The sequence below is a fragment of the Lycorma delicatula genome, chromosome 5 (genome assembly GCF_047948215.1).
Source record: "Lycorma delicatula isolate Av1 chromosome 5, ASM4794821v1, whole genome shotgun sequence".
NCBI classification, from domain to species: Eukaryota; Metazoa; Arthropoda; class Insecta; order Hemiptera; family Fulgoridae; genus Lycorma; species Lycorma delicatula.
Window position 1 is genome coordinate 12,150,436 of NC_134459.1, and position 25,981 is coordinate 12,176,416.

The 25,981-nt window shown below is 29.5% G+C and overlaps 3 protein-coding genes across 3 annotated transcripts in view; all 3 read right to left on the reverse strand.

The window, feature by feature from the left end:
• LOC142325827 (ribonuclease H1-like) overlaps positions 1-6,664 on the reverse strand; it is a 44,191-nt gene extending 37,527 nt beyond the window's left edge. The window contains exon 1 of the mRNA XM_075367851.1: positions 6,570-6,664. The gene's annotated coding sequence lies outside the window, so the exon portion shown is untranslated. The remainder of the gene's footprint in view (positions 1-6,569) is intronic.
• On the reverse strand, positions 6,614-22,480 carry LOC142324701 (ribonuclease H-like). The gene is made up of 5 exons (XM_075365610.1): positions 22,461-22,480; positions 15,448-15,786; positions 14,329-14,420; positions 9,851-10,029; positions 6,614-6,703 (listed from the first exon to the last, which is right to left on the reverse strand). The coding sequence occupies exons 1-5, from the start codon at positions 22,478-22,480 to the stop codon at positions 6,614-6,616; spliced, it is 720 nt and encodes a 239-aa protein (XP_075221725.1).
• A 600-nt stretch (positions 22,481-23,080) lies between these two features.
• Positions 23,081-25,981, reverse strand: part of LOC142325828 (ribonuclease H1-like) — a 40,587-nt gene continuing 37,686 nt past the window's right edge. The window contains exon 6 of the mRNA XM_075367853.1: positions 23,081-23,530. Coding sequence (XP_075223968.1) covers positions 23,518-23,530 — 13 coding nt within the window. The 3' untranslated portion in view covers positions 23,081-23,517. The remainder of the gene's footprint in view (positions 23,531-25,981) is intronic.

Below are 25,981 nucleotides of genomic sequence, written 5' to 3' on the forward strand. Positions count from 1 at the left end.
CCTGTTAAACATATTTTTAAATTTCAAAAAGTTCTCAGATTCAAAATTACACAGATTTAAAAATTTACTGTTGTGTGAAGAAATGTAAAATCTAAGACTATAAAAGAGAATAAGTACACTTAAATCACATTTCACACAGCAAAATTGGCCTACTATGCAAATACATAATATCTGGCATAAATAGCATTTAGTGAAAATGTATGTTAAATGAATTTCAGTAGGATCTAAAAAATATATTTTTAATTAACTTATATGAAATCAAAATTAGCTTGACAGATCGGAAATCTGCCCACCTGACAACATAAGTATCAGACCCCTTAATTAAACTTTATGTCTTTATATTGTGAACCACTCAAATTTTTGTGAGACCAAATACATTTGTGTAGTTCAACACTAATATAGAGTTATTATTTTTCTTTAATTCTAGGGTTAGTGGAGGGGATAAAATAAAACTGCAGAACCAAAGATATTACTTATGTTTCTGAAGTAAAAGTACATTGAAGAATGCCAAAAAATGTTTCTCATTAGCTGTTTCTGTCATGAAAAATTGATAAAATCTAAAGCAAGACCGGTTATAACTTTATTCTTAAGGATATTATTTTTTAGGTAAAAATAACAGTTGGCTGTCTATGAACCATGAGACCTTGCCGTTGGTGAGGGGGCTTGAGTGCTCAGTGATACAGAGTAGCTGGACTGAAGGTGCAACCATATCGGAGAGGTATCTGTTGAGAGCCAGACTAAGGAATGATTCCTGAAAGAGGGCAGCAGCTCTTTCAGTAGTTGTTAAGGGCGTGAGTCAAGACGACTTAAACAGCCATATCAACATCACTCAGTCCTCTGAGTACTGCGCAGCTGAAAGCAATAGAAAACTACAGCTGCTTCTTTTCCAAGAAAATGTAGCTCTATGCATTTTCAAATAGCAATGATGGAGGTGCCTTCCTTGGTAAAATATTCCGGAGGTAAACTAGTCCCCCGTTCGGATCTCCGGGTGGGGACTACTAAGGAAGGGGTCATCAGAAAATTAAAAAATAGCATTCTAAAAGTCGGAGCGTGGAATGTTAGAAGTTTAAAAAAGGTTGGTAGGCTAGAAAATTTAAAAAGAGAAATGGATAGGAAAAAGGTAGATGTAGTAGAAATTAGTGAAGTTCGGTGGGAAGAGGAAGGCGACTTTTGGTCAGGTGATTTTAGAATAATTAACTCAGCTTCAAATAATGGGCAGGCAGGAGTAGGATTCGTAATGAACAAGAAGATAGGGAAGAGAGTAGAGTATTTCAAACTGCATAGCGATAGAATCATTGTAATAAGGATAAAATCAAAACCTAAACCGACAGCGATTGTTAACGTCTCTATGCCTACAAGCGCCCATGATGATGATGAGTTAGAGTGTGCATACGAAGAGATTGATGAAGCAATTAAACACGTAAGGAGATGAAAATTTAATAATAGTTGGAGATTAGAATGTAAGCGTTGGAAAAGGCAAGGAAGGAAATATAGTGGGTGAATATGGGCTGGGCAAAAGGAATGAAAGAGGGGACCGACTTATAGAGTTTTGCACGAAGTATAATTTAGTAATTGCCAACACCCGATTTAAGAATCATAATAGAAGAATATACACTTGGAAAAAGCCAGGCGATACTGCAAGGTATCAGATAGATTATATCATGGTTAAGCAAAGATTTAGAAATCAACTCGTTGATTGCAAAACTTACCCTGGAGCAGACATTGATAGCGACCATAATTTGGTGATAATGAAATGTAGATTGGGGTTTAAAAACCTGAAGAAAAGGTGTCAGATGAATTGGTGGAATTTAGAGAAGCTTGAGGAAGAGGAGGTAAAAAGATTTTTGAGGAGGACATCGCAAGAGGTCTGAGTAAAAAAGATAAGGTAGAAAATGTAGAAGAAGAATGGGAGAATGTTAAAAATGAAATTCTTAAATCAGCAGAAGAAAACTTAGGCAGAACAAAGAGAACTGGTCGAAAACCTTTCAGACGATATATTGCAGCTGATGGATGAACGTAGAAAATGTAAGAATGCTAGTGATGAAGAAAGTAAAAGGAACTATAGACAATTAAAAAATACTATAAACAGGAAGAGCAAACTAGCGAAAGAAGAGTGGGTTAAAGAAAAGTGTTCAGAAGTGGAAAGAGAAATGAATTTTGGTAAAATAGACGGAGCATACAGGAAAGTTAAGGAAAATTTTGGGGTACATAAATTAAAATCTAATAATGTGTTAAACAAAGATGGTACACCGATTTATAATACGAAAGGCAAAGTCGATAGGTGGGTGGAATATATTGAAGAATTATATGGAAGAAATGAATTAGAAAATGGTGTTATAGAGGAAGAAGAGGAAGTTAAAGAGGATGAAATGGGAGAAACAATACTGAAATCTCAATTTAAGAGAGCATTAAAAGAAGATTTGAATGGCAGAAAGGCTCCTGGAATAGACGGAATACCAGTAGAATTACTGCGCAGTGCAGGTGAGGAAGCGATTGATAGATTATACAAACTGGTGTGTAATATTTATAAAAAGGGGAAGTTCCATCAGACTTCAAAAAAAGTGTTATACTCATGATACCAAAGAAAGCAGGGGCAGATAAATGTGAAGAATACAATTAGTTTAACTAGTTATGCATAAAAAATCTTAACTAGAATTCTATACAGAAGAACTGAGAGGAGAGTGGAAGAAGTGTTAGGAGAAGACCAATTTGGTTTCAGGAAAAGTATAGGGACAAGGGAAGCAATTTTAGGCCTCAGATTAATAGTGGAAGGAAGATTAAAGAAAAACAAACCAACATACTTGGCGTTTATAGACCTAGAAGAGGCATTCGATAACGTAGACTGGAATAAAATGTTCAGCATTTAAAAAAAATTAGGGTTCAAATACAGAGATAGAAGAACAATTGCTAACATGTACAGGAACCAAACAGCAACAGTAATAATTGAAGAACATAAGAAAAAAGGCGTAATAAGAAAGGGAGTCCGACAAGGATGTTCCCTATCACCGTTACTTTTTAATCTTTACATGGAACTAGCAGTTAATGATGTTAAAAAACAATTTAAATTCGGAGTAACAGTACTAGGTGAAAAGATAAAGATGCTATGATTTGCTGATGATATAGTAATTCTAGTCGAGAGTAAAAAGGATTTAGAATAAACAATGAATGGTATAGATGAAGTCCTACGCAAGAACTATCGCATGAAAATAAATAAGAACAAAACAAAAGTAATGAACTGTAGTAGAAATAACAAAGATGGACCACTGAATGTGAAAATATGAGAAGAAAAGATTATGAAGGTAGAAGAATTTTGTTATTTGGGAAGTAGAATTACTAAAGATGGACGAAGCAGGAGCGATATAAAATGCCGAATAGCACAAGCGAAACGAGCCTTGAGTCAGAAATATAATTTGTTTACATCAAAAATTAATTTAAATGTCAGGAAAAAATTTTTGAAAGTATATGTTTGGAGTGTCGCTTTATATGGAAGTGAAGCTTGGACAATCGGAGTATCTGAGAAGAAAAGATTAGAAGTTTTTGAAATGTGGTGCTATAGGAGAATGTTAAAAATCAGATGGGTGGATAAAGTGACAAATGAAGAGGTATTCCGGCAAATTGATGAAGAAAGAAGCATGTGGAAAAATATAGTTAAAAGAAGAGACAGACTTATAGGTCACATACTAAGGCATCCTGGAATAGTCGCTTTAATATTGGAAGGACAGGTAGAAGGAAAAAATTGTGTAGGCAGGCCACGTTTGGAATATGTAAATCAAATTGTTAGGGATGTTGGATGTAGGGGGTATACTGAAATGAAACGACTAGCACTAGATAGGGAATCTTGGAGAGCTGAATCAAACCAGTCAAATGACTGAAGACAAAAAAAAAAAAACAGTTTGCAAAATAAATAACAGGTATTTAACAAATTTATAACTAATAATGCAGGATGCAGGGCAATTTTTAAATTAATAATGAACCAATTTTTTTTTACAGCAAATTTAATATATTAATAAAATCAGCATATATAATTAATTGTTAAACCCATTAAATTGACTACCTTCAGTCAAAATCTATTATTAATATTATTTCCATGAAGAGTTATGAATATATTTACATGTGATTTTATTTATTTATTACCACTAGATACGTGTAATAACAGGAAGAATCTCACCTCAATAAAATTTTATTTTTGATTTCTTAGTATTTATTTTTAATTTTTTATCAGCCGTATTTGAGCTGTTAAAAACACAGTATAGCTGAGAATCAATAGAAAATATTATTAATACAAGTTAACTGCAAAGCTAAAGATCTGAAAATATTTAAAAAAAAAAATATTCTTACTGCTATTTGAACAAGTTGTATGAGATTCTAGTTTTAGAATTACAACATGCTTTCTTCCATTTGTATATTGGCTGTTAAGAATCACTTAACTGACTCTAAAATTAGCATGTTTTCCTAATTTTGTACTAGTGGGCAAGATGGTAAATTACCTTGATCAAACAGTCCCTCAGCATCTTAGTTGTTTTCTACCTTTCTTAATTCTTCATTTCTTCTTCTATCCACATCTACCCAGGAATTTTTCTCGATCACTACACTGGTACCACTTTTTTCTTTTACCTGTTTAGCCTCTGGGAATTACTGTTCAGGTATTACTTCAGAGGATGATATGTATGAGTGTAAATGAAGTGTAGTCTTGTAAGTCTCAGTTCAATCATTCCTAAGATGTGTGGTTAATTGAAACCCAACCACCAAAGAACACCGGTATCCATGATTTAGTATTCAAATCCGTATAAAATACCTTTACTAGGACTTGAACGCTGGAACTCTCAACTTCTAAATCAGCTGATTTGGAAAGATGTGTTCAACACTAGACAACCTGGTGGGTTAACACTGGCACCATCTGGCTTGACTGCCCTGTATCCTCCTTTTTTATTATCCTTTACTCCTATTTCCTTCGTTAAGCATATCATGGGAAAAATGTTAGCTGCGCCTTGACTGATCCTGTTACACCACACTGTTTGTTATCTTCTGTTAGCTAACAGAGCTACTACTTCTTTATCAAGGCTTGGTAGAATGGTAACTATGCCTGTAAAACTGTATTAAAATTCTTATTTACTATCTAAGAGTTGCACAGAAGGATAAACTAGAAACTTGAATTTCCTATCAGTTAAGCAAGCTTCCTACTCCTCTTTATAAAATCTAATCTACAATTTTTTATTTACGTACAAATAAATGTTTTGCATTATAACATCTGTCTAATATTCAGGAATTAATAATTCATCTGAATCAAGTGAGAAGATATTGGAATCTCTATATAAGTTGAAAAACCATAAAAACAATAGTAGGTATTTTACAATCCAAAAAAAAAATTATTGTATAATTCAACAAGCAGGGAATCAAAATAAAAAAAAACATTTATGTATGATAGGGATAACAAAAAATTATTTTATGAAAGTATTTAAAAAATTTAACAATATCATTTTAGATTAACATGAAAACATAAATTAATATAAATTGAAGCATTGGATATTCTATAAAAAAAAATAATATGATACTGAAAATAAAAATACCTTATGTTATCAAAATGAACAGATAAATATGAGGTAAGACAATATAGTTAATAGTTTCTTTAACATTTGAATTTCATGAATTCATTAGTATGTGAATGTAGGGTTTCCTTTGAATATAGGCTGAGGAAAACTTGAAATAAATTGTTTAACAATAACCAAATGTTTTTTAAAAATATAAATTTATTAATATGACTCACGCTTTTAATATCTTTCCTAGAGAATTTTTTTAGGTCTATAATGCAGTTGTACCTTCAGTGGTGTCACAGTGATGTTTGTCTTAAAATGATCAGGGAATCTGTTAAATAAGTGATTTAAATGCTGTTTAGATCATGCTGTTTTTTTGTCAAATTTAATGTGTAAGTTTTTATTATTAAAGTTTGTTGTGTTTATAACTTAAATAAGGTACATTTAAGTATGTATTTAATACCTTAATATATTCATCCAGTTTTTATAAGTTGATGGTTTGTAAAGGGATCTCTAATGTTGTTGTAGTGCTTGAATTTATTCTATGTATCTTTGGGTGAAAGGATTCTCAAAGTAATATTTAGTGAAGTTACTACATTTTAACTGATATACTCATGAGTTAGTGTGTTCATCAGTAGCAGATTTGTTAATGTTTCATATGATCTTTTGTATTTTTGTTTTGAAAATAATATAAAAAGCTTATTTTCTAAATATGATGGCAGTTTTGTAATAATGTTAATTGTTATATGCTAGTGTCAAGTAGAGTATTTTTACCATTAGCAATGTTTTCAATTTTTTTCTGTATTTTATAAAACACACTGTCAATAAGCATGAATACTTAGCAATTAAGTAAGATAATATTTCATCATGTTAAGTTCTTCAATATAAATGACAACAAGTTTGAAAAAGCTTCATGTTTGTTTTGTGTTAGAATAATTAGATGTGTAACAGATTATTGTAGCAACTGTTGAGGGTTTTCTTGACTTTATATTTGTTATTTATTTTGAGTGTTTTCCATATCCAGCTTTATGTACTTACCCAGCTTAAATTAAGTTAGTATAATATATATATATTTGATCCTTTTATTCTGGTTTATATTCCAAAGCTCCTTGTTTTGCTAATTCATCCGCTGCAGTATTACCAACAACATCACTGTGCGCCTTTACAAAGCTCTAAAACAAGAACATATTAGCTCATTAAAATACAGTATATTTATTACCACATTTCACTATTATCAGTATAAACCTAATTATAATGTATTATATGTTACTTAAAGTGAGTATGTTACTTCACTATTGTTAATTTATCACTCTGTTCTGTAAACCTTTCTTTAATTTCCATTTGTTTATTCATGTCTCTCCTTTTGATCAATTTAGCCTTCTTCTGCCTCTAACTCTGGGCATCTCTTTCCTGCTGTGTTTCAATGGTTCCCTCTGAAATATTTGACTTATTTTCACTCTTACACATCAAATTACCACCAGCTGCCACTGTTCAATGTCTTTCATAATATTTCTCTTCACTTTCATTTTGTTCCTTTTTGTATTTTTTATTTAATCCAACCAAATCACTGAGTTAAATTACATTTAACATTAACATTGCATTGATACTTACGAAATGAGGATCTACATTACTTTAATAAGAATATAGCATCAGTCAATATTTTTAATTTTCAGTTCAGGAATCAGATATCATAAGGAACTGTATCCGAAGAGTAGGGGCTTAAAATACTTAAGTTGGCCTTAAGCATTTTATAAAATATAAGACTAGTTTTGTTTTTTTTTTAACTTCATATTTCATTAGATAGAACTGCTTATATTTTTTCTAAACTATTTCTTTTATTCTTACACATGAATAATGAGAAAGAATATATAGAGTTACATCTGTTTAATTAGAAGTATAATCTGTTTAATAGAGAAAGCGTTTTCAATTAAAAATAAAAAGTAAAAGGATAATTAAAGATTTTTTAGCTCTCATTATCGCAGTTTTACTCCTACAATTAGTTTTCAAAATGTGTGTCTATACATTTTAACAATTCAATCAATATTTCTCCCAAAATTAGATGCCATAAAAATATACCTAACAGACCTCACAGCAAACTTTAACTTTCTGTAAATTCATAAAGATGTCAAATTTTCAAGACCTTATCTTTTACATCTTGAAGAGGCAACTAGAGTTTTTCAAAGTTATTTTCCTTCTGCGATGTCTTTATTAGGAGCACATCTCCTTGTCAATCTACAATATTAGCAAAGTATTATGACTTGTCTTATTCAGTTCGTTTATGTTTTTTTCAATAGAAATAAGATAAGCTCTTCCTAGGTAAGACAGTGATAGTTTCATAGTAAACGGAACATCTCAAGGAGTAGTATTAAGAAGCAAATGTAAGAACTAAGATAAGTGTTAATAGTTAAAACTATGTTTAATAAATCTGCTGACATGGATCATGTAAGTTAAGCATAGCTGGAGGCAGTTTTCTACCTACTAGTGAGGTTTTTTAGAACAATAAACTGAGATTTTTTGGTACAACTAATAACCATAGCAGATATCAGTTTAAATTTTTTTTAAATTTGAATTGTTTACATTATTTTTTGTGTCATTTAATAATCTATTGGTGTATGGTTTTATGGGCACAGGTTTATGCTTTGTTCATGAACTCTGTTTAATATTATTTTGTAATTTATTATTTTATTTTGTATATTTATTATTTTGTCATTTTTTTGCAGTACAATGACTAATATAATGTACTTAACTAAAATAAAATTGTTTGAACATTGGAAAACAAATCAAATAAATATGAAATCAGTGGATTCACATTATTTATACTCTAAATTAACTACTATTATTTAAATACTATATAGATATGACTATATAGAATGAACTCAACAATATATAATAAATATCCCAGTAAAAATACTTGATATTAGACCAAAAGGAATGTTACTGATGAAAAGTCATTACCTATTTACAATAATACATTTTATCTTCTTAACATTCAGTTGTGATTCATAGTATCCACCCGTATCTTTTCTCTATTTAATTACTATCACAGTCATTTAAATCTCAGTCATAAAGACTGAATTTAAAACTACATCAAATTATTTTAAAATATACAAGTATTTTAAAAATTTTATTAGTTTAATTTTTAATCTTAGCTGATCATTTTTAATAAATATTTTGAATGAATTTTATGTTTTTCAATAGGAATAAAGAATACATATTCTTGGTTTTTCTACATTAAATATAAAGAATGAAAACATCAGTCCAGACATTTAACACCGTATTAGATAACGCTTAGTTTGTTGGGATGGGCGATCTAACTGTACATCAAAGAGATGAATGATATATTCTTATAATATTATTGAATCATTGATTTTTGTTTTAGCCGATTATTTCTTTATATTTTCTCACATGAATGTTGTGTTTTTGGAGTAAGTTAGAAGAAGTGACTGAATTTTATCCCACTATTTGACTTGTGATTTATTTGAATAAAAAATCGTTTTAATTTTTAAAAAAATGTTTTTTTCTCTTGCAATTTTAATTATATATTCAACTGTTGGATGTGAGGATTATTTAAGTATCTTTATGATCATCCTCACTAACCGGTGCTGGTCTTTTAGCACTGGTGTCAGCTAATTTTATTGCTCACAATTTTTGTGTTTAGAAGACATGCATTAAAAATGTTGTAAAAAAATGTATGTGATTTGAATTTGTCTGTTCATTTAGTATTTTGTTTTTTTTTAGTTTTTTGTTTTATATTGTTCCTATTGAGATGCGGCCCCTTATTATGTATATGAAGAACATCAATATTGTTGTTAATATCTGTAGATTTATGATGTTTGTCTGTAGGTCAGTTTAAAACAATTATGTCAGCATTTGCTAATCACCTAAGTAGATATAATGAAATATATAAATATACAAAAGCACACAGAACTACATACTAAATTAACAGACACAATTCAAATCACATATTCTTTTGACCACTTATCAATACTTATCTGCTTAATTGTAAAAAAAAACATCCAGCAGTAATATTACCTGATACAGTCTTGAAAAGTTATGACTAGTCAATAAGGACAGTTGTAAAGACAACTTACGATGTTTTGAAGTACATTTTTAAAGATATTTTTAACAGTTTAGTTCAATGTGCCATAAAAATAATCTAATTTTAAAAATAGTATAATAATTGGTATAGAAAAGGTGTTGCTGTTATTTTAGAGTAAAAATTTTGAAAACATGCAAGCTAGGACAGTCTTTATAATAATTTCTTAAAAATATTCTTAAATAAATTTGATTATTTAAACAAAATAAAAAACCAACCTTACCCAGGTAACAGAATCCATATATGTATTTATACTGTTTTCAAGCTCAACAAGCTCTATTTTATTAATCACAGGTCTTTTATTACCATTTTTCCAATCATTTTTTTTCCACTTATAAATCCATTTAGTTATGCAATTTATTAAAAATTGTGAATCTGTATAAATATGTAGAGTACGAATATCTGTAACAAAAAATTAATGCACAAGTTTCTCTTTTTATTGTTATAAACAAATTAATTCTATCGAAGTATAGAATTTTATTTTTGTTCCTTTTTTCAGGAATAGAGTATTATTCTTTTAAACATAGAAATTTATACGTAGAAAATTTTATCTACTTTTATGTTTTATTAACACATATCTTATATGCTTCCAAACTAGATTGAACAAGGAGAATGAAATTTTTCTTTATATTTTATGATGAAACGTAGTTGTTGTCTACACACAACCATAAATTTCTTGGTGTAGTATTCAATTAAAATGTAAATTGAACTCCTATATCTCATCTCTCAATATAAGTTATGTTCCGTGTTTTTGTTCTGTCATTAATTTCTAACATTACTTCTAGAGAAGCTCATAATATACTTTATTATGTATATATAGAATTTCTTCTGTATTGTTAACTAGGGAGAGGAAAAACTCAATCTCTTTTTTAGATTTAAAATAAAATACTCAAAGAAGTTTATCGTGTTCACAATAGTATACATTAACTCTATTATTATTATCTTTTATGATTGCATAGGATCACTTTATTCAGTTCATTATACAAGTCTCTTCAATGTGATTGTTTGGGTCTTGCAAACAACAGTACAACAGTACTTTTTCATAAGTTCCAATCTTTGTGCCTTTCTAGTGTTGAAAATGTTTGTGTTTTGAGTTTTTTCTTGTGAGTGTGAAACAAGTGTTTTGTTCTTGATTTTCTTGTTCAATTTTATCTTATTTGTGGTGTCTTCTGGTGCAAGGCCAATTTCTTGGCTTGGTGTTTTTTGAGTCCTGTCTATCTTGAGTTTTTTAGATTGTACTGTGCTACCTGTTTTAGAAGTCTTGAATATTGCATCCTCATGATATGTCCAAAGAATCCTAGTATCCTCTTATGCATGGTATCAGTTATGGGTTCTAACTCTTTGTACATGACTTTGTTGGGTACAATCTACCTCTGCCTGTCTTTCTGGTACTTTTTACTGATGCAGGTTCTTCTAATTCTTTCGATTTCTGGAGTTTGTCTGTCTTTGATTGTTCGTTCAAATGGAAGAGTGTTTCTGCTGCCTAAGTGGCTGCTGGTTTTAAAACTGTGTGATAATGTCTTATTTTTGTGTTAATTTTTGAGCATTAGCTAGTTTGTTTCTTCTTATTTGGGTCAAGGTGTTTTTATTTACGTTGTTTATTATTATTTCTCTGACGTATTTAAATTTACATTAACTCCTTATAACAAACATCTTTGTAATGAAAGTTTCTCTGTAACAAAAGACTCGGTTGGCCCCTAACGATTTCTATTTGAATCAATGCATGTTAGATGTGCCAAAACTTCCCTACAGTAGCTGAAAAATATGTTTCTAAAAATACACTTTAATCAATGGGCTTGTTTTTCAAAGGTTATTCAAATTATTTGAACTCTGAATATAATTCAGTTACCTAGATCACAACTGCTAGTTTATTACTTTTTATGATTTTTATAAATAGCTTTCATTATCTGCTTCATAACGAGAATCAGCTGACATTCAACAGCATAGTACAAATCCTTTTGCTTCTTATAGACTATACAATGTTAGCTGAAATCAACCAGTGTAACAACCCATGAGTCGATGTACATCATACTCCACTACAGTTCACTTTAAGAAATTCTTTGAATTTTGGCACTTATCTAATAACCTCATAGATAATTTATGACTAAAATTACTGTCCAATTTATTTATTTTATGTCTTGGTAAGTTTGAAATTTATTTTTAACAAATATTTTCTAATTTAGCCAAATTTTATTTATTTTTTACACATTAGAAGATTTTTTCAGAAGCAAACAACAGTACATAACTTGAAAAAAGAATATTTTAATTCATTATGATTTTTTAATAAAAATCTCTATAAATGAAAAATATTGTGGCTATGTTGAATTCATTACAGAGAGAGTTTAGTTTTATATGATTACTTTGAATAAGAATGTGTTATGTACTAGATATGGTTTGTTAAGTATAGGTTTATATTTTTTTCCCACCGGGTTGGTCTAGTGGTGAATGCGTTTTTGCAAATCAGTTGATTTAGAAGTCGAGAGTTCTGACGTTCAAATTCTAGTAATGGGAGTTACTTTTACACAAATTTGACTACTAGATAATGAATACTGGTGTTCTTTTCGGTTGGGTTTCAATTAACCACACATCTCAGAAATGGTCGACCTAAGACTCTACAAGACTGCACTTCACTTGCAGTGAAGTGCAGTCTTGTGAAGTGTACTCATACATATCATCCTCTGAAGTAATACATGATGGTGACTCCCAAAGGGCTAAACAGGAAAAAGTTTGTATTTTTAAAACATACGAAGTCTGTAAATAAAGTAATGAGACTGGTTCAGAAAAATTTTTTATTTACAATTCAATTATACATGGTCTACATCACGTTCGAAATAGTTTCCTTGGGAAGCCATGCATTGCTTCAAATGGTTTTCCCACTCTTCATAGCAGAGTTGGAACTCAGAAACCGGAATATCCTTCAGATACCATTTTTTAAAAAATGTTTTCTACTGTTCCAAAATGGTGTCCTTTGAGGTGTTTCTTTGAAGTAGGAAACAGGAAAAGGTCGCAGGGACTCAAATCACGTGAATAAGGTGATTGAGGAACTACAGGAATGTTTTTCTTGGCCAAAAACTCATTAATTGAGAGTGTAGTGTGACAAGATGCACTGTCATGATACAGCATCCAGCTGTCTTTGATCGCTGGTCTCACATGGGCAACTCTTTTCTCACAATATTTCAAGAATTTTTTGGTAAACATATTGATTTACAGTCTGTAGGCAAAACCACCTTGTGGACAATGCCATTAATATCGAAGAAACAAATTAGCATGGATTTGATTTTTACTTTGCTCATTTTTGCTTTTTTGGAACGTGATGAGTTTGAAGTGTGCCGCTACTTGCTCTGGCATTTTGTTTCTGGGTTGTACTCAAATACCCAAGATTCATCACCAGTAATAACACGTTTTAGAAAATCAGCATCAGTTTCAATTCGCCCTAGAAGATTGCAGCACATTTCCACCCTGTTGTTTTTCTGTTCAACAGTGAGCTTTTTTGGGCCCAATTTTATAGGTTTTTTGGGATCGATTTTGCACAAACGTTCATCATGTCCAATTCGTTTGTCAAAATTTGATGGACTGTGGTACGGTTCAAATTCAATTGTTCTGCAATCATTCTGACGGTTAATCTCCAGTGTACTGTATCTAGTCTCTGATTCGCTCAACATTGTTGTCACTTTTTGATGTTAATGGTCTTCCAGAACATGAATTGTCTGCAACTGATTCCTGGCCATCTGAAAATGCTTTAAACCATTTAAAAACTTGGGCTCATGACAGAGCATCATCTCCATATACCCTTTTCAATTTTTAAAAATGTTTTAATGGCATTCTCACAGAGTTTAACACAAAACTTGATTGCATAACGTTGCTCATAATTAGTATCATTCAATTTTGTAACACACAACAAAAACTCATTTCATAAAAAGTTTGTTTACATCTCACGTGGCAACAATAGACTAAAAATATTAATACCTAATATAAATCAGTTGTTCATATAACTATATGTTTACTAGTAAATTTACAGTGTTGCCAGTTTGGATGCCAAAAAAACTAATCTCATTACTTTATTTACAGACCTTGTACAATATAATAATAATTTTCTATGTATGTCTAATGTGTTATTTACCTTTTTGAAATATACTTTGATACTTTTAATATAACTGTACTTTCAACACTACTTAAGATATTATGGTAAATTAAAAAAAAAACAATAATTTTTGTTTTCAAAGATAATTAAAATGAATATTCATAAAGTTCATGTTGTAAATAACAATGAAAATTATTTTTATGTTTTATAAATGGTATTTTTATTTATTCCTTTTATATCATTATCCATACTTGGGTTTAATATAAATAATTTCACTTGAATTAAGCATAAAATAATAAGATAAAACATCAGTTTTCTTTTTATATTTACTATATATAAAAAAATGTATTATTATACTAACAAGCAAATAGTCAATAAATAATGAAAAATTATAGTACATTTTTTTATTGTTACAACACAATCACATGATAAAACTCAATAGCAAACCAGTAGTTTGGAGAACTAAACTTTCTTATATGTATATTATTAAACAGATCAAGGTAGCTGAATGTTAGATCTCAAAACTGGTGTTGACATGTTGAGAAACAGAATTTAAATAATTTTATTATTAGAATGTTTTATTTTCTTAAGTATAATTATATTAGTAGTAAAGTAAGTACCAACAGTAGATGCTTGCAAAATAGCAGCAGTTGCAGCTTGTATCTCGGCATTGTTATTAGTTGCTCTTCCTCGAACTGGTGCTGATATATTGCTGGAAAAAAAATCAAAATTGTAAATTTCTAATCAGTTTATTATATTTACCTTAGTTTTTAACATTAAAGGTTGCAACATAGCCGGAATAAAAACGAAGTATTCTAAGATAGATATGAGAAGAATTACAACAAAAATAAGAGACAGAAGTTGAGTGTGGGTTTTAATTGATGGAAGAAAGTGTGCAGTAGAAGTCATTGCAATAAAATAAACATATTCTATTAAATTTCAAAATATTTATTTTAATTTTATTATTTGCTAATTAATAAACAAACATTAACCATCAATTAATGTTTTCCCATCAACATTACCATTATTACCACATTAGAATCCATGTTGTGGTAATATTTCAGCCTTTCATCCATTAGGTACCACATATACATCAGGCTTAGCATTTTTCACTTGTTGAAAATTTCCATAATCAAGATTCAAGTTTATATGGTAAATTAATCATCAAAATTTATAATAAATATATTAAATATATTTAACTGTTGCAACATAGCTAACAAGTTTAAATGCGAGTAGATTGCACTATGTTCAGCACAGATAAACTGCAAACTCTTAGATTAACTTTAGTATGATATTTTTTGTTCTATACAAACTAAATATTTACATTAAAGAAAAGTTCAATTATGAAAAATGTATTCAAAACTAATGTACCAAACACACAGAATATCTTTTATACCCTTTGTTGTTTATTATTGTACATTGTATCAGATTTCAAGAACAGTAGAAGAAATTTTGAAAAAAAAATTTGCTATACTTTAAGGAACGTAGGTATAGTATACCTATGTTATGTGGTATAAGGAACATAGGTTAATTGTTCATTTAGGTGCTAGGTAAAAATACATATAAATACACAGTCTTTCTTTGCATTCTACCAAATGGTTAAGCATTACTCTGTTTAACCCAAATAATAAAAAAAGTTAATCATTTCCTTAAAAAAAGTTGCATTGTAAAAAGTTAATCATTTTAAAAATGAAGGTATCGACAGTATAATAATAAAGAACAAATTAATTATCACTTACAGAGTATGATTAAAATTAAACCAAACACCAATCCCAGCTTTAGCACCTTGCTGCCCATTGTTATTACAAGCACCATCAGTATAGACGACTACTGCCCCAAACGGGTTAACTAAAAATCCTTTACTATTAAGAACAGACTGACTGATTATATAACAACTATCACTCTCATTAATTATTTTGCATTTTGATAATTTAGTTTCCTTCAACATTGATAAAACTTTCTCACTTTTACTTCTGAAATTGTCATCTTCTTTAGTGGATTTAACCATACTATCATCATCATTACTGTCAACAACATATTCCTTAGTACCTTCATCATCAGTTTTCTCTTCAACTTTCCTAAAAATAAAAGTAACAGATAATTAAATTAATAAACAAAGTTATTTAAACAAAATATTATGATTGACACTGTACGGTTTATATTTAAATAAATTTTTGCAATTATCTGGAAAAAACTATTAACATCAGGTGCAGTTTACCAACTGCTAGCAAAAACAAAACTAGGTTCAGATTTATGTTCAGAATATGTAACTTATTAGTTATGAACCAAGGATTACTTCCAGTACTCCATATAGGTTATAATAATACAAAAGTATTATTTTTTTTTTGTTAATTACTGATAAAAATATTGTGACTAAAATATTTTGTTTTCCCTACAACAACAGCTTTATAAAGGTTGTTTATTTTCAAACATTTCATTAATGTAAATCAGAGTGAGGCTTATTATTTACAAAATATCAAAATAACTAAATTTACTTGTTTATTTATTTATTGTGGGATGTAATTTAGTGTTTAGTCTGCTATTACAGTAAATATATATATCATTAGATGAATTTAAGTGTTAATTCAGAAAAATAAATTATGTAGATCTAATTAAGGGCTAGTGGTTATATCTACACAGACTTTTACACAATTGCTCTGAAATAAATTCCACTGAATTCCTGCTCCCACTGCATCTCACCATTAACCCATCCAAAGAACAGCTGTGATCCAATATGTTTAACTTTAATAATAAATTTTAATCAATCAATTATATTAATCTATTCTTACATTATTTGCAGTTCTACTCCTTGAGAAGATATACATGGTCTGAATCAATCATTTTGTAACTGATGCAGTTTACCATTTTCCCCAAGAACAATAAAAACATATTTTCCTAGCAGTATAATATGAAAAGTTTCTTAAATAAAAGAAAAGCTGAACTAAAGGACAAGTTTTCTTGTAGAATAACTAAAATAGAGGTAAAGAAATAATATTATAATAATAATATTATCTATTAATCATTAGTATAAATCTGAAATTGGTCTTATCAAACCTTACAAAATAGCATACTGTTACAATATCAAAACCTTATATTAAAACTCTTTAACAGTCGCCAACGTTATTATATCATTATAATTTATTTTATTGTTGCTTCATAGTAGGTTATAAGAGAATTACATTTTATAGCAATTTTTCTAGTATTAACTTGGGCTAACAGTCCTATGAAAGAGCCATTAATTTAATCCCAATAAGCAAATGATGCTTGTAATATGATTATATAAAAGTAACATGCGTAAAGAAAGACTCAGAAAAAATAGAAAAAATGTTTAAATCTGAGTACAGTGTAGCCTTTAGAACCAAAACAAAACAAACCACTACACACAGAATATAGACACCCAACAAACACAGTAACACTGTGTCAATAACACTGGTCTGTATAAACTCTCTCTCCTTTTCTGTTTAGCCTCTGGAACCAACATAAGATATTACTTCGGAGGATGAATGAGGATGATATGTATGAATGTAAAAGTGTAGTCTTGTACAGTCTCAGGTTGACCATTCCTGAGATATATGGTTAATTGAAACCCAACCACCAAAGAACACCAGCATCCACGATCTAGTATTCAAATTTGTAAAAAAAGTTAACTGTACCTATTGCACGATGTTCTTAATCAATCAAACTGGACAAAGTTGTAAATGAAGATGCAATAAACATTTGACCATCAACGAAGTTCTTCATCAGTCAAACAGGACAAAATTGTTGTTTGACCATTGCAGCAACATAGTCAACTTTACTAAACACCTCATAGACATAAATCTACCAACACTGATCTTGATCTTACTATCCCATTACATATATAAAAGAATATCTCATCTTAGCATACTTGAACATTATGAATGTATAAAATTACAAAAACACACAACTAATTATTGAATGAAACTCATTTGAGACCCGATTCAAATCAACCATACTTTTCAACCGCATTCTTTATACATGTCTTCTTAGTTAAAAAGCCTGCCAGAAGTAATATCAGCTGAAACCAGTATAAAAACAGCAGCACCCAATCATTCACCAAGGATGATTGCAAAAATAACTGATTACATTTTGAAGTATACTTTTACTTTCTTGACTATAGTAATATAAGCTACTATAGTAGCGCAGCTGTAACGAGAAAGTACATAGTTCAGTTAAAAAATAAATAAAATATTGATCTTTTTTAAGTTTTGTGCCCAAGGATACATTTAAAAAATTTTTTTTATAAAAAATATGATTTAAATAAATTGTAAATAATATGTGAAAAAAAAATTTATTCTAATGCTTCCAGATCCCAAAAAAAATTATTTTTACCAGGTGGATGTTTATGTTTATTTATGTTGGTCTTATAACTCTGGACTCTATTGGCTTTTTACCTTCAAACTTGTTAGATATATCTTAACTTGTTATATATATCTTCAGGGGGAAAGAATGTGTTAAATTTTTGCAAAAGTTGGAAAAAGGAGTGGAAGTGTTTTGGTTAAAATAAAATTTCAAATCTTTACTGAGGCACTTTAGCAAAAAAATTTCCTTAGAAAAGTTGGTTTTTTTATCGAGATTACAAATTACTAAAACTTTTATATTCACTCTTTCCCAAAAAATGATTTCATATTTTTCTTTTAGGTAGATTTCATAAGAAAGCTACCTATTGCAATGGGTACCATTATTTGACTTACACAAAATTTTGACATATCTTCGCGTTTCACATCCCCTGGACTCCAAAACTACTGTCAGCTCAAAAGTTTATATATACATTTATATTTCACTTTCTTGTAGACACAATAACTGCTGCAATTTTGTGCCAATCACTTTCAAATTGATACATAAAATATAACAACCCAAAATTTCGGTCGATTTCATTAATGGCCAAAATCAAACCATGGGGATGGAAATGGGGTGGCTTTTTTGAAAAAATAAAATATCACTCTAACTTTCTTATTAAGTAAAATATCAAATTCGTTTTAAGTTTCTACTATTCTTTGGATAAGAGCCTAAAACTTATCTAAGGAAAAGTTTTTAATATCACCAACCACTGGCTCAGGGGATGGAAAAAATGGGGTTTTGAAGACAAAAAATCATACCTCCCTTAATTGGCACAGTATTGAATCAGTTTAAAGTGGTTTTTAGTCCTCCAAATATTATTTAAAACTTTTATCTGAAACAGTTTTTGATATGATCAACCCTTACAGCAAGGGATGACCAAAATGTTGCAGCAATTGTAAGAAGATGGGCTTCTCGTATGCTAAATATGTGAAACTTTTTTTTTACATGCAACCATAGTTGTATTGAGTAAATTTGAAGTTTTTCTTAAGGTGGAAATCTTTTTTATCCCCTACTTAGCACCAGTGAAATCTATCTCCGCCTTCCAGCATGCTGAAAGGGATTTAAAAAAAATATATATATTTACTCTAGAAAAGAAGGCAATGGGAGTTTTTTTATGTCTATACTTTCCAAATCAATAGGCCTTCAAACCACTATAAAATGTTTCTCTCCATTCCACTACAGTGGACTGTGGTAAGAAAAAATATTTAAAAAAATTTATTTTAAATTTAAATCCATCTTATAAGTTACCCATTATATTTAAAATGTAAAAATATTAATTTTTTTTGTATTATCTTACTCTTTAGTATTTCTTGAAAAAAAGATTAAACATTTTCACCCCTTCCTAGAACATTAAAACTTTGTTTATTTATAATTATGGCTGTATTCTTGTATTTTTTCAACAATTTTAAAAAGTTATTTTTTTAAATTTATTATCACCAATAAGGAATTATTTTTTTAAATGTTAATTTTACCTGAATGCTTTCCTTGGGTATAGGAACACCCAAAATGAAAGAAACTTTTTTGCAATTTAAAATTTTAATGCTAAAATGAATTTTGTTAAACAATAATAAAGTCATTAAAATAACTTAAAACCCCTTCCCTGATTTTTTTTTAATACCAAATTTTTAAAAAATGGAAAATTTTTTGTTTAATTCTGATTTTCATTTTAAAAATTAATTGCATATTTTAACTGGTGTAACCGGGAAACTTATTGCCAACTTTGTTTAAAACTATTTTACATACAATATACTTCAATTTGCCTTTAGAAAAGTTTTATATTTAAGTTAAGCTTCAATAAATTTTTTATTAGTTTTGAACCATTTGATGAAATGTTGTCAATGGGTTATAAGTATTTCTCAGTATAATATAAATATAATATCAACATATGATACGAAGTATTTATTTTTACTTTTTTCTTATAATTACAGGGAAATTACTTATTTATAACATAAATATTCCTTAATATTAGTTGATTTGTAATATTTTATTTATTCCTTATACACATTCACAAATATTTATTTAAAATATTTGTGTAAATAATTCCCTTTATTTTAATCAATTTTAAATTTCATTAACTGATATAGCCATAATCCACTAATAAATACCAAAGTGTGTATTAAAACTGGATCCACAGATCTATGCTAACTGGTTTATTGTATGTGGCTTTGGTCATTAACATAACACCTTACAATTTCCAAATTGCTACTCTGCAAATCACTCCAGATTTGCTGGAACTGTTTGGTTGTAGTAGTACAGTTTACAGTCTTGCCTGAGACCTGAATATGTAGTTCTTATTCTTATACTTATATAAACTTTTCATTTCAATAATTTCTATCTGTATACTACATAAAAAGAATTAGTATCTTAAAAAATTATTGTTCTTAAGTGTTTTGATTTTGTTTTTTTTTCATTTAATCATTTATTACGATGTTAAAACATTATTTATTAGGTAGAAGATATCAAATGAGCATGCGACTCCTGCAGTATAAAACTTTATACTTGCAGTTACCACTTATAAACTTCTGCAACTCCATTTTATAAATTGTTTTCAATTAGAAAGATTTCTCTGTTTTAAAAACTTTCTTCATCATTCAGTGATTTTAAACTGTTGTTAGTAGATAATTTATTTAAGATAAAACAATCCATTTCTTGAGATAAGAAATGGATTATTAGATAAGAGATTATTGTTAGATTGTTGAAATAAGAAGTTGATTTTCAAAAAGCAATATTTTTTTTAAACTTTTTATTTTTTTCAGAATTCTTTATTTTTTGTTAGATTAATTCTCCATATAAGCTCAAAGCTTGGAGATGGAAATGTAGAAGAGTTTAAAGTTAAAAATAATCCCATCACTGGGATTCAGACTCGACGATCTCAGCAACCACTCCATACAGAGATCCGCAGATGGTAAAATATCAATCAATATTCTACCAAAAAGCATATGTACTACAACCTTAGAACTATATAACTAATGGAGAAATATGTTCTTAATTAGTTAAAAGTTGTTTAGATAAGATGAATCAGACTGAAATGATATTTTTCTTTTAACAAAACAGAAGCTTCACAAAATATAAATAGCAATATTGATAAAAAAAAGAAGTATTCCTTTATATTAAGCTTTTCCTCTTTTAAATTTAATGCAAAACAATTAGTTATTTATTTACTTACTTTTTATTTTAATTAGTTATATAGCTTCTTTGGAGATTATATTTTATGTAAAAATTATTACATATTTGATTTGAATTAGTCATTATAAATGACTTGTTTTTTTCATTTTTTATAATTTAAATGTATAAAAAGTTGCTTTATGTAAATAAGCATTTACATGGTGGTGTTTTTAACTTTGCAGATTCCTATGGCGGAGTGGTAGAATCTCTGTCTTTCATCTGGAGGTTCTGGGTTCAAGTCCCAGTTACGCATGGAATTTTTCACATGCTACAAAATTCACTGTCATCTGTCTTGATGACTATTATTGGGTACCAGCTTGTTGTTGCTAAGTATAAATAAATAAATAAACTTAATTGAAAAATAGGTAAATTTATTTAAAAGTTAATAAATTCCAATGTTTTTTCTATCTCTTCTTTTAGTCAATCAGAGTCATTAATTACAAACAGAAAGTGATAAAAACAACATATGGATTGAATTATTGATTTTCTTTAAGTCTCTTTAAATAAAATACAAATTTTTTATATACATTGCTATCTTTTATTTAACATGGAATTTCGTTGAACTGCATGATGAGATGAAAAATAATGTAACTATTTCTTCTACAAGACATTTCAGAAATAATTAGCAGCACCTTCAATATTCTTAACAGTATTACAATCATTAATGGCACCTGCTTTAAAATTAGGAAACACTGTAGAGGTATGTATAACTAAATAATATATTTTATCTATGTTTGTTCATTTAATACAGTTTTTGTCAAATTTCGTGTTTTTAAATTTCAAATATCTTAAGTAAAATATTATTAACTATGAAAGTTATAAACCCACTAAATTTGACAAAATGAGCTAATTCAGTGTAGATCTAACATATTATTTGATCAGATACTTCAGAGATTTCTTTACATTTTTCAAACAGGTTTAATAAATAACAAGTATTACTTGTAACTACATTGAAGAAATCTGTTCTGTTAATTAATTGGCAAGATTTTTAAAAGAAAAGTTCTTGTAATTTTTATATTTGATCCATAAGATTTGTCTTGTGGTAAAATCATCAGCTATTTTAAAAGCAGATTTTTGAAGTTGAAATTTTTGAGGTTCAAATCGTAGTAACATTAAGTTTACTTTTTAGACTTGAATGCTAAACAACAAATTCTGGTGTACTTTGTTGGTTGGGGTTAGATTAACCATAGATCTCAGGAATAATTGGTCTGAGTTTACAAAACTATACCTTATTTGTTCATCATACATGCCACCCTCAACTCATTGGGCCATGGGATTGTTTATTGTTCACAAGTTGAACAGATTATAATGTACACATAAGGAATAGAAAATTTAAAAAAAATATACAGACATTAGTAGCAAGTAAATTAACAAAAAACTAGAATCACATCTTTTATGTAACTTAATCTTTCTTTGGCTGTTCTAGATGTATGATCATTTCTAGTAGAATGACATCTCAAAGTTTTGTATTATTTAAAACACTTACTAATGTAGCATTTATTTACCTTTAAGGAAACAGATTTCTCACTCTGCTGTTGATCATTTTCAATGTTCTAATAATTTTAGACCTTCTGTCTATGATAGACTTTGATTTCAAATAAATGGAAAACAAAATTCTTTAATCAAGTAGAACAATGGTAATGCTTATTAAGTTTGTCAGCTGTTACTATAATGCACCAGAATGGAATGCGTCTTTTTCATTTATTACAAGTTTAGAGCTACTACAGTTTTAAATTTTACACTTCAAGTGTACATGTGAACACACTGAATCATGATATAGCTACTCTTAAACAGTGAACACTTCCAAACAAACTGTTCAGAAAGAATTTATAGAAAAAACAAAAGACATACAGAAAATAATATTTATTGTTTGCATCAAACTACATTTTTAATTCTTGCGCTTAAAATACTCATAACAATATCTGAAAAGATCATCAAAAAGCTGATGGCTGTTTTGTTTCTCTTAAAAAAAAAAAAAAATTATAAAATTGTTTAATTGATGTGACGAGTAAGCAAACATGAAATGTTTGTGGTTAAGAGATTCGGTTATGTTGGAGGATTGCCAGGTAATGTGAAATAAAAAATTAAGAATCGTTGCATTTTATTCTCAATTATTCAAATTTTGTTTCTGTTGAAGGTATTTTCATAGATTTTGAAGTACATTTTTGTAGTATTGTTATACAAAGATGTTACTATAACAATTACCGTGTTAAAGTAAAAATTATTCTTTACTTCATCAAGCAGATTTACATTCTGTAGATATCAACCACTATTTTTTGTTCATTTTAATTAATCCACCTGTCAGAATAAAATGAAGAAAATAAAAACACATTCATGTGTACCCTCATACATCAGATAAAAAATAAAAATTTGGAGAATTTTTTAATACCGAGGTCATAATTATATAGTAAAAATTGAAAAAAAAAAATGTTTTATATCACACCTACAATCATGAATGAAAGTTCTTTAAATGTAAATTATGATCTCAATTTAACTTTTTTTTATGCAACATAGTCTGAAAATGGGCAAGAAAAACTAAATACAAAACATATCTTTCTTCTTTTTTTTTCAGGAATCATGGTTTTTATTTACTATTTTTTTTTTTGTTGAGGTTTTAGGGTAATCGACTACTGTGGTCATTAGCGCCTTTCCATTTAAAAAAAGAAGATATATATCAATCATACCTGGATCAAAACATTAGCGAATAGTCAGAAGATTAATCTTGTCAAAAACAGATCATCTAAGACTTGTCGAAGGATATTAAAACCCTAAACATACCACAAGGTGACAAGGGTGTAAAGGGCCCTTGTCACTTAAAAATTAACACATTAAAACACTTCAAAAACAAGTTTAAAAAACACTATAGCACACAAATTTCTATTCTATTGAAATATTTTCACCAAGTATAAAAATAAATTAAGACATTAATCAATAATTAAGTCAAACATTCATAACAACTATCTTCTTCTTAAAATCTATCGCCTAGGATTACCCTTAACCTATTCTTTCTTTCTTTTTTTTTCCAACTTCTGGAAGGCCTTCATGTCAGACTCCAGGGTGTCTAAGGTCTCGAAAATGGATTCTTTTAAACCTCCACAATACATCACAGAGGATCTCCTGCTGCTGGCATCAGAACATCAGAGTCGAGACTTGATGCACTCTTCGCTAAGGCTTGTGGGGCAGCTGAAGGACTCGTCTTCTCATTTAAAGGCCTCTGTGCCTCTGGAGGCTCCACTTTTCTTTGTTCTAAATCCTCTTTTTCTAATAGTTTTATATCTGGTTTTGGAGGTCCCTGAATGAAGAACTGTGAAACCAGATTTTATCAATCTGTTATTTTACTTTAGTTGACTCAGGCTTTCTCTCGGTTTTGATTTCTTTTGGATTCACTTGAGTACTAGCCATAGGCTCATTCTTGGGCTTTATGGAGTTCTTTTCTTGGGAAACAGGTGCTTTCTTCTGCGTCAGCTTCATGTTTGCTAGGACCAGTGCTAGTTCACAGATTATGTCCTGTGAAGCTACAGGCGCAGCAGCAACCTGAACAAATGAAGTAACCTTTGGCATTCTATTGAGCACAATTTTGTTAACTTCCAAGTAGCTAATCTTTTGTACTGTCTTACTTCCTGAATAGCTACTTCTTCTTTGTAAGTCAGACAAATTTGGATCTCGCAGAGCAGTGGCCATGACAATCAACACATACAGGTGGGTGACCAAATACAGAGCGGCGGCATGGTAAGGCGGAGTATTAAGTGACTCCGTTTTTTAACAGGTCAAAGTACTTATCTCCATGCCATAGGGAAAGTACCATCCCCCAACTGCCTCTATTGCCCTGGTGTACAGGATGCTGCCAAGCAGGCCTTTTTCAAATGTTCTCGGTGGGCAGCAGAATGAGAGACACTAGAGGTGGATCTCGGAGCACTGAGCATCCACAACATGGTTGTGATGATGCTCCGTGATCTGAGCAGCTGAGAGAGTGTGGCCCAATTTATCAGAGGCATTCTCAGGGCCAAGAAGGACAACTTGGATAGTCTGGCCAGGTGAAAATTAGGTAGCAGCCTTCTCAGGCTAGGATAGGTGGACTCGGCCTGAAGTAATGTGTAAAATGGTTCTGGGTCGAGTCCTGGTAGAAAGGGGGATGGATTAATAGGTAGTCTGTTGATGGCAGTTGGATTAGACCACTAGTAGGAGCCCGACACTCCATGCATAAATGCATTTCTACCTCCCTCCCACAAAAAAAATTATTGTTGTTATTGCTTTGTTATAATTTAACTTTGCAGATTTCCAGCAATTTAAATCTAATATGACAAAACAATTAACAAACACAAAATTCTTACTTTCAAAATATACAGTAATGTACATCTGGTTGACATTTTCAGAGCTTTTGTACACTTCCTTCACCAATGGTATAGCAGGTGAGATTTTTGCTTATCTTGAACTGGATATGATTCTTCAGTATTACATTCAACTACTGTACTTGAACTGTGTTGTGTTTGATTTTTTGCATGTTCTTTTTATAAAACATAATGAGTTTAAAAATTTCTTACCGTTTAGTATGCTGAGTTTATGCTTTGTGGTGGGTGTCAAATTTTCATTTTGTGGTCAATGTATTTGTATAAGTATCAATTTTAAAAATGATGAGTAGTAGAGTTTTAAAAATTGATTTTATTAAATGTGATTTTTTTTTCTTTGTATCTGTACATGCATTTTTTATCTGTACAATGAACAAATTGGAAACTGTTAATTTAAAAACAA

Bases quoted from the DNA above. Each gene is read 5' to 3' on its own strand.
- LOC142324701 (XM_075365610.1), bottom strand. From the start codon at position 22,480: ATGTATGATGAACAAATAAG. The intron at 10,030-14,328 runs GTACTTACTTTA...TTTTTGTTACAG, and splicing joins TTTGCAAGCATCTACTGTTG to ATATTCGTACTCTACATATT. The intron at 6,704-9,850 runs GTAAGGTTGGTT...TTCTTGTTTTAG, and splicing joins ATATGGATTCTGTTACCTGG to AGCTTTGTAAAGGCGCACAG.